A 9,966-nucleotide genomic window follows, 5' to 3' on the forward strand; every position below is an offset into this window, starting at 1 on the left:
GTTTAAAGCATCTGGTAACACTGTAATTTGACCAAAATATGGCTGTCCACCTAAACTGACTACACATGGCTATGAATACTCATATTAAATACACATATTTAATATGTGAATTATGTCTTTAATTCACATATTAAATACCCATATAATTTGGTTTGGGATTAAATGTAACCAGTTGAGAGTAAATTCTTGACTTTGTTCAGATTGCTGCTCTGAAGCAGATGAGCAGAGACGAGCTCCTCTCCTGGTTCCAAAAACATCGGGACGAAACCAGCCGCAAACTCAGCGTGCACGTAAGCAACGAACGGCTTCAACATGGAGACAAGACATTTTCATTGCAGCGCTCACACGTCCGCAACTCTTTTTTTTCTTCTTTGTAAAGGTGGTGGGATTCGGTGCTGAGGAGAATGACGGGGACTGTGAGGGTAAGAAGAAACAGAAGGGAAAAGCAGAAGCAGATCAAGAGGAGGAAGTAACTGAGTCTGCGTATGGCGAGGTGTCAAAGCTCACCTTGCTGCCCGCCTCCTCGAAGATAGAGGGCGCCATCCCCATAATGGACATACCAGATTTTATCAAAGGCCTGCCGCTCTTCCCTTACCACAAGATCCTCGAATGAACGTGAGCTGAAGCTGAGAGACAGACAGACGGCTGAGCTCCGCCTCTCGCTGAGCCGTCCTCATGGACTCTGTCCTGTTAGAGACACAGCTGCTACATGCCAACATCAGCTGCTCTCGAGTTCTGGACTTTGCAGGTTTTAAATACACTGTGTTCATAAGAAAGGAGACTGGGAGTGATGGCTGGGTTTTCTTTTAACTGATTGTTTTGCATGCTGACATAGCAGAATGGAGGAAAAAAAAAGATGCCTGGAAAAAAATGAATTAAATTCTTTTCAACTTCTGTTTTCCTCTCAGGTTCTCAGCTTAATGCATCTTTAACATAAATGTAAAAACTGATTAGTACCTTGAAATCTGGATGTTTTAATTTCAGGAGTCGTGTCCTCCTGTCATGATGTGGCATTGTCATAATGGAGGAAAAAAATGAATAAACAATTGAAGGAATGCCACTATTTAAAGTAAATTGATTAAACAATTCTGCTAAAACAGGAAGAATCTTGAGATTTTGAGAGGTAAGAGAACATTACCATGTTCTCTTACCTCTTATCATTTATTTTAAATGATAAAAATACCACTTGAAAGATGTGACAAAATGATCAATTAATAATAATACAAAATAATGGACAGCTAAAGAACTTTTATCTCTTATGTTTCAAGAATTGAACATAATTGGTCTTAAAATCGTGTTCCTGATATGAACACTTTTAAAATAACTTAACACTTTAGAAAGAATCAGAAGACAAATGTTGACATTTTTCAACAAAATAAAATGTTTTAAAAAACTAAAAAAGTGTGTGTATATATATATATATATATATATATATATATATATATATATATATATATATATATGAGACAACATCTGTCATAGAAAAAGTGGTCCAATATTTGTCCAAATATATTGAACCAAAGCCCAGTCCAAGTTAAATTCAGTTCATTCCAGTTAAATGAGAATTATAACACAAAACCAGGCATTCTTAGAATGGCCTGGTCAAAGTCACAAGTAAAAGTCTGTGGAAAGTCTTAAAAAATTTACATGAAAAGGAAAAACCATGAAGCCATTTATTGCCAATGTATTAATTTAAATTCCTCCAAATTAACAGCAACATTTTCTTAATGTTATCACTCAGATTCATTCAGTCATTTATGCTCACATTCAGAAGTTGGGAGTAAAAAAAAAAGGTCAGATTTTTAAAGAACCAGGAAAAAAAATAATTAAGCTCGGAGCCAAACTTCCTAATTAAGAGGGAATTTGTAGGGTTTTTGGTAATGTCCCTTAATCTTAATAGACCGGGGAAATTTTTTTTTCCAAGAAAATTGAAGGCATAAAAGAGGATTTGCTGAGCTGGCAGAAAATGACTTTCACAGAATGGAGAAAAAGCCTACTAATGAGCTTAAACACAGCTTAAACTAGACGTGATCTATGCCAAAACTGGGGTGCTCTTACCACCGACTGTGCAAGGTGGACAATCTTAAGCTTCTGTGCCAAGCCTTTTTATTTATATATATACATATATTCCAACACTGGGAAAAGACAGTTGCACTTTGCTCTACAGGATGTAATTAAAATCTGATCAAGAGCCCAGCAGAGCGTGTTAACACAACTGACTAATATGCCCACGGGAAAGTCTCCCCTGATAATAACGATGCAAAATAGGCCGAAAATAAAAGGTGCTTGAAAAACGCAGCGAGATGTACCTGTGGGATTGATGCTGCGGCTCTTCTTCCCACTGACTCGGTGTGGAAATCTTTTGACGGGTTCTGGGCATATGCTTGCAACATGCTGTACAGCAAAGCCCCAATGAGCTTTCTTGGTGATGACAAACAGATCTAATTAGCTCTCAGCTTATTGTGATCTGAGCTGCGCCTCCCTGATGGATCGGCCACGGTCATATCCTCTGGAGACTACAGGATATTAAGCATGGGTTACTTGTCCTACATTACACCGCATAGACCTGAGATACTGCGGCTTTGATGGTGGAGCAAATTATGAAACGGCAGCTTTTTCAGCTCAAGGAAAGCAGCTCTCTCTGTTTTTTGTCTCTCGCTGCTGCCACTACGTCCTCAAGGGCCAAAATGTAGAAACCGCCGTCGATTTTAATGGACAAAGAAAATGCGTCTCTTTCTGGCCCTGCTTCATTTTAAAGAAAGCTTTACCCATCGTGTTTAAAGCCAGTAAAACGTACTCGACTTTATCGTTTTACGTGAAATCCTATCAGAATTTTTTTTTAGAACAAATGTTTAAAATTTCCATCTGTGACGAATGATGAGGCTTCTTAGAAATATCTGATTACGTAAAGATATGTTTGGTGTGCAAACCATGTTTTCCCACAATATCTGTGGTTCTTGATCTGAACTGTGGCTCATAAAGTTTTCCTCAATACTCCCAGAATAATATCTGGTTGCAACCTAACTCTATTAGCTTTTTAGTCTTTTTTGGATGATATTTGGATGTGGATATTCAGTAGAAATGTTAATTTCTGAGACATTCAAGTGTAATGTAAACAAACGATTAAAACCTTTTTTTTTTTAAAGGTTTAACTTAAATAATTAGAATTCCTGAAAAGAAACCCCCATAACATCAAAGACAGGTTACATCAGGACAAACCCTGAGCAATAGTGTACGCAGCATTTTGAAGGAGGTTTCAACCTTAATAATTCAGTCTCTGACAGTAACAGCCAGAGTGAACCCCATTGTGAATTTGAAAGAGTCTGAGAAAGACTGCAGCTTGATTGTCTGGAAAGGGATTTAAAGAGCTCTCAAAATGACTTGAAATCACCCTTTCGTCATTTGGAGAGTAGTTTATGTGCGGCGAACATTCACAACATCGCCAAGTTCACCTGAAATGACCGCAAGATGCTAATAGGAACGTCCAAACACCCTGAAATGCCTCCATAACACAGCAGCAGGTGCTCTCCACTGTTTGTAAGAGGGTGCTTGATTGTAAAGTTAGAAAGAGACTTCACAAGTTTAATTCTTAAGGGCGGAAACGTGTCCAGCTGTTACAGAACCGGACGTGTCAGTGTGGCCTGATCACCATCACGTTTTCTACAACATATCAGAGGGTGTTTAAGGAAATTGTGGACAATCTGGAAAGGAAAATAAACAAATCTCCAGCAGAACTGGACCCTTTCAATATGAGAGTGGCCCCCAAATCTACTAGTAAACCCACCAAAGACTGGCTGAGAATTAAGAAATGGAAAGTCCCAGATCTTGGATCTCACTGAAATGATGTGAGAGCAAAACAAGCAAAAACCCTTTAAAATGTGTTAACTTTTGGTTTAATGGGCTAAATTAATTCAAAAGACATCTTTTTATTTTCAAGAGATAAATCACTTTAAACAAGAAATGTTAATTTGAACATTTCATTTGAGAGAGCGGAATAAATAACGGGCTGCCAGGTGAGAAATAAACTGTAAATCTTCAAAGGAAACTACAGCATTTTCACATATCCATATGTCTGCGACGTATTTTTGTTTTTGTTGTCTTGGTTCGGTTTATTAGCGAAGCTGAAATATGCAGCTGCTCCTGCTGCTGCGCCTCACTTGTGCGCCTACGCAGACAGCAGCGAAGCAGCAACAGAGCTCACCGGATGAGAACAGTCATGATCGTGGTCTTTGAGGCATGCAGCCGTGTCACTAGTTGTTGAGCGCCTAAAAGTGAACTCAGGCGGAGCTGTCCGCTGTTGCTGGTCCTGCTAAAAGAGCCCTTGTGACTTTGTCCCAGAATGTTGTTTTCAAGCTGTGTTTCCCGTCAAAAGCTATTCGGTCTCCTCGTATGCTAGAAGGAAGCCTATCGCAAATGCATGCGGACAAGCTTGCTCCTGAATCAGCAAAGATTAGATTTGTTCACCGGACACACACACACGCACGCACACACAACCATCTAGTATCTAGTTTATTTACTTTAGATTAACATTATTAGCTTTTTCTTCTTTTGCTCTTTCCTTTGGTTGGTTATTTTTTTGTATTTCCTTTTAATTCCTGTAAAGCATTTTGTATTGCCTTGTTGCTGAAAATGTGTTATGTAAATAAAATTACCTTTACCTTTACATACACACACACACAGATGTTTTCGTGGCTATCTTTCTGGGGACTTTCCATTGACTTCCATTCATTTCTATAGCCTTACACCTAACCATTACATACCTAACTCTAACCGAAACTCAATTCACACCTTAGTCCTAAATCTAACCCCTGGCCCAAAAACAGCATTTCCCCATGTGGGGACCAGGCTTCGGTCCCACAAGGAGCAGTGGGTCCCCGCAACGTAGTATGTGTCAGGAAAATGATCCCCACAAGGTATTACAAACAAATGCACATACACACACACACACATGCATACTTGCTCTTTTTTTCACCCCTTGTAAACTTCCCACTGCTACACTGTCATTCCTGTTGTCTTTCTAATTTCATCTGAGGAACCCTGCCAAGGCTGTAATGAACTCGAGTCATGAGAGACCGCCGTGGAAGGGTGTGATGTGCAGCAGGGAAGAAAAAAAACGGAGCAGGAAGGGAAGGCAGAGACAGTGTTAAAGAGAAAGGGGGCAAGCCAGGTTAACGCGACTCGTTTCTGTGACTTGTGTTTGTGTCTCTCTGTGAGCCGTGCGTAATGTTGTCCAGGTTTTTAAATTAATCAGTGCGGCAGGGCGGATCATCTAAGCTGGTGTAATGTGTCGACTCCTTTATTCAATTTGAGCAGTAATCTTCATCAGCCCCCCGCTATAAAACTAGCTTCGCTTAGCCACGGCCAAACAGAGCCAGAGAACTGCTACAGGGATGAGTCATTAACAGGATGTGGGTAATACTTAAATAAGGGAAGCCATGCAGACTAAATCTCCTCATTATATTATATTATTATGGTCAAGAAGGACTTTGTTTGCATGAGCAGTTTGAGCTCTATTTGGAGTTAAGTAGATGGGGACAGTGCTACTATCTTTTATTTTAAGGGCCGTTAACCAGGATTACAAGTGTTACTGCTAATGTGATTTTAAAATTTTTAACTTTTTGCTCCTTTTTAAATTTTGACCTATGACTGAAGCGCTCCATTAAGCCTCTTTCACACTACCCTGCAGAGATCATCATAGCAGATTTGGAAAATCTTATTTTATCGTGAAATCAATTAGCATCCAAATGTATCCTTGGTTCTCGGGACATCGGTAACTCCCTGCTATTTTGTTAACCATCCAACCACAATGTCACCATTGGCTTCACATTGCACGGAGACGTTTCACATCATTTTGAAAATTTTTTCTGTAAATATAATGGGAGGTTTCTGCACCTCCACCATCAGGTTCAGCTGCCACTCAATGATTTATTGTGGAAAAGACGAGACATTACTCTGACTTGATTTGGCAAAGCAGAAGCAAATCCACACTGATCTTAACTACTTAGAATTTGGTTGTCGACCAATCGTATTCCCGCTCCTGCCAGCCATTCTATGAAAGAGTTGGGTTTATTACAGGATTCCTCTTTAGAAGCGAGACGGAAACTAAATTTCTTAGAAAATTGGGTAATGTGTGGAGTGAGTGGCTGTAAGACAATGACCAAACTATTCTCAGAAAACTAAACTGCATACAGTTAGTTATGTACCATGGAGTATTTGGAACTGATTTTACAACATTCAAGTAGCTAATCCAGCTGAACATTAAAGTAAGAGTTCAGTGCTTTCTAACAAGGTCACGCCATGAATATTTTTAGCAGTTTATATACAGGAGAGCATGTTTTGTTGCTGAGCAGAAGCAGTGGAATAAGCCATTTTTCCAAATTAATGTTACTGTGGAAAAGTAACATGAATAAATTCACAGCCTCCGTGTTTGTTGTCCTTTTTTTAAATCCAGGTGATCAAACCAATGTTCAGGTTTGTTGAGTTATGATGCAATAATTCCAAAATCATAATTATTAACCCAATGGGCCACTGCTTCTGTCTTCCCTCCTCCTAAAGATGATGCCTAAGATTCTCTTTCACAGCTTCACAAATATATTTTGTATTTTAACAGCAGCCCACAGAACTCACAACTTGCCTCCATCACACAGCAACCATGTGTGCAATTTGGAGGTGTGGGGGCTTCTCCTCATCAGGGGGGTTTTTGCGTAATTTGCCCTTTTCTCATCAGGAGGCTTTACATGAATAAACTTCTTCAAAGTGCAACATACAGAGAAATTATAGATTTTTGTTTTATCTGGAGCTTTTGTACGCTTGCCTCTCCTTTTTCTCCCCTTAGCATCTGCCCAACATTAAAACTCTTATCTGCATATAAGAGAGAATAGCTTTGCAATCATTGTTTCTCTTATAAAAGTGTATTTAATGCCAACTTGTAAGGCCTTGCAGTTTATTGTCGCAGCTCCTTAAACATTTTTAATGCTATATTTATTTACCTTTCTCTATTTAGATTCAAGTCGCAGGTTATGTAATGAGGACGACTGCATGAAGTTTATTCACAGCAACATCCTCTGATTGCAAATGTCGAACGTTAGACCGCTTACAATATTGGCTTAATCGATGGAGGGATAATGGAGGAATGGCCCACGCCGGAGCATGAAATGGCTTTCTAGTCAATTATCTAATTAAAATTGAGCTCTGGATAAACAGCATGCTGCATACTGAACAGCAATAACACCTCACCGTTTTATCCAGTTCCAAAACAAAGCTGTGAGAATTAACTCAAAGCCTGTTCCTGCTACATTATTTGTAAAATGTTCAAACATTTGCACATAGACTGGCAAAAATAGTTTTTAAACACCTTTCAGGCCTCCTGGATTGTGTTGTTTTATGCAGACTTGGTGCTTTTTTTGCCCTTTGCATTAAAAGGAAAACATAGGTCGCCACTTCCTTATGCACTTTCCAATGACTGAGATATCCAGTGTATATATCTCTTAAAGCCAGACATCCCTCGACTCAGCAGCACTTTGCTAAATGATTGTGAGGCCTTCCCAGGCCAGAAGGGATTTAGAAACCCTTTTTTATAAAAATATCACATTTGCATGACATTGAATTGACAAATTGTGTCAGGCTACATCAGCTCTGGAGCAGACTGGCCTTTAGAAATACCAGGGGATTTTCTGAGTGGACTGCAGTATGAATAGGCCAGTAACCTATGTGTTATTAAAATAAGTAGAAAAAGCTGCACAGGATTGAGTGAGTTGAGCATTTAGCAACCAAGTGTGGGGTAAAAGTGATGCTTTTTTTTTTTTTTTTTTGACTGGCTCTACTGTGCTATGTGGTTTCACTTACACCAACCTTGGAACGAACACAACTCCTATATTATGGTGGTGCTGCTCCATCTGAAATACAAACCAGGGCAGAAAGTAATTACATAACGGGGCAAACCTCGGTACCTAAAAATTGAGAGATTTAAAGAAAGCAGCTCTGCTGAAGTGAACTGAAGCTCTTAACATCACTGACATGTTGGTGCTGCTATTTCTACTAGCAGGAGAGACAATAAGTCAGATAAAAGATTCAGAGGGTCAATTACTTTGGATCAGACAGCAGAGATAACAGTAAAATAAGCTAATGAACCCAAAAACAGCTTCTTCAGTGATTTCCAGAAGAGCCTAAAGACTAAGTAGTATACATTACCATAAGAGGGTATCAATACAGAAGTATTTTCCAAGTCCAAATTTTCTTTTGTGCCATCCATCAAGCATCACTGTGGGGAAAGTTGAACCCACTTCTTTCTGGATAATTATTTTACTTCAGCAACACTGGAGAGTTTTCTTTCATGAACAACAATGTAAGGTCCCATCTCACCATCACAGTTGGATCAAATCCAGATTTAGACTTTTTCAAAAGATCCTTGTTTTTGAGCCACTCAAATGGACTTGATGGATCGGATTCAAGTTATCATTCATTTTGTGATGGTGTTCAGGTCCTGAAACAGCAATGCATCCCCAGACCATCACACTACCACCATCATGTGTGACTGTAGGTATAATACGTTTTCCGAAATATTCACCAGCTATTTTCCTCAAAAAAGGACGTGGCACACTGTACTTCGTGAAGAAGTTCCACGTTTTCTCCGTTTGCAGATCATGGCTCTCAATGTGGTTCAATGGAGTCCAAACGCCTAAGAGTGGACCTCAAAACACTTTTCATATTGACAGATGTCAGGCACTTTTTTTTTATTTTTTTACCTTCACCTATGTTTATTTATATTGGAGTGTGATGTCTTGCTTTTCAAGATCAGACTTCATCGTCGTACTTCATGGCACGACTTCATTGTTCAAATTTAGCATAAAACATTGGGACAATTCTAGTTTTACATTGGGTTAGATTGGTTTGAAAATATGATATTCCAAGACAGTCAAGGCACTTTGAACTCCATTTCTGCAACAATGGAGTTCAAAGTGGTTCACATCATAACCCAATTGTGAAACAAGCAATGAACATTACATTTTGTCAAATGCCATCATCAAAATCATCAGGTAAACAAACATCAAATATATTGATCAGTGTATTGATAAATGAAATCCTAGTTTGTAATTTTTTTTTTATTTACTCAGCTAAATTGGGATCACTTTAGAAGTGACACCGTCGTTCCCCAGAGTGTTTCTGTTAATCCCGCCCCACCGGGACCACTCGGCGGCAGCGGGTGTCAAACCTCCCCCTCTCCGTCGAGGACGCAGCCATGCCGAGCTGTGACGCTCCGCAGCCGGGCTGCTGCTGCTGCTGGCGCCTCGCCTCGTCCGTCTTCAGCTCCTCGCGCTCAGGTTAGCTGCCATGAGATCCCCATCGCGCTCCTGCTCACCGGCACCTGGCTGCTGGAAGACGCGCGTGAAGCGGGAAGCGGGACTAACCAGCCGCAGATCATGACTTCATAGGTTTCTGGTACGGAAAACGGATAACCGGCTCCGGGCATCTCTAATTGCGCTGACCGGTGCTGGGGGTCGAGATCTCTGGACCCCGAACCCGTCACTCAAACAGGTTGTCGGGGTGTTCTTCACTCTGAAAGGTAAGGCTTTGATCTGAATGGATTCCTAATTAGGTTAAAATGGGCTTAATGAGGGCTGCGTAACTGACCTGGCAACCTGTTCAAACAGTACTTTCAAATGCGATTAATTCAGCAAAACTATCACTTAAAGTGGCTTTTACTGTAATTACCAGACCAGACCAGACTGTAAGGTCAGTGGAATTATTACAGTTTATTTTATTATTTTATATGTATAAAAAAAAAAACGAAAATAAAAGTAGAAAATTCTTCTTTAATTAAAACACACACTAGTAATGTATGTATTAGTGAGTTACAAACCCTCTTAATGAGTAAATGGCACCAGATGTATTATCAAATAAACTGACGTAGTAAATGCATGGGCGTAGGTTTGGGTAGGGACGGTAGGGACATGTCCCGACCAATAT

The 9,966-nt window shown here is 39.8% G+C and overlaps 1 protein-coding gene and 1 long non-coding RNA gene across 4 annotated transcripts in view; both read left to right on the plus strand.

Annotated features, from left to right (window-relative positions):
• The window catches only part of LOC106939079 (nardilysin-like), a 44,990-nt gene extending 43,892 nt beyond the window's left edge, over positions 1–1,098 (plus strand). For all 3 annotated transcript variants that reach the window (XM_015021361.1, XM_015021363.1, XM_015021362.1), the window contains 2 exons: positions 201–290; positions 380–1,098. In XM_015021361.1, the coding sequence (XP_014876847.1) occupies positions 201–290; positions 380–613 (324 nt within the window). In that variant the 3' untranslated portion in view covers positions 614–1,098. The remainder of the gene's footprint in view (positions 1–200; positions 291–379) is intronic.
• Positions 1,099–9,127: 8,029 nt separating this feature from the next.
• The window catches only part of LOC106939078 (uncharacterized), a 15,853-nt gene continuing 15,014 nt past the window's right edge, over positions 9,128–9,966 (plus strand). Inside the window, exon 1 of the long non-coding RNA XR_001422754.1 lies at positions 9,128–9,562. This is a non-coding gene — a long non-coding RNA (uncharacterized LOC106939078). The remainder of the gene's footprint in view (positions 9,563–9,966) is intronic.

This window comes from Poecilia latipinna, unplaced genomic scaffold (genome assembly GCF_001443285.1).
Source record: "Poecilia latipinna isolate Pla-1442-1.1 unplaced genomic scaffold, P_latipinna-1.0 Scaffold2768, whole genome shotgun sequence".
Lineage (NCBI taxonomy): Eukaryota > Metazoa > Chordata > Actinopteri > Cyprinodontiformes > Poeciliidae > Poecilia > Poecilia latipinna.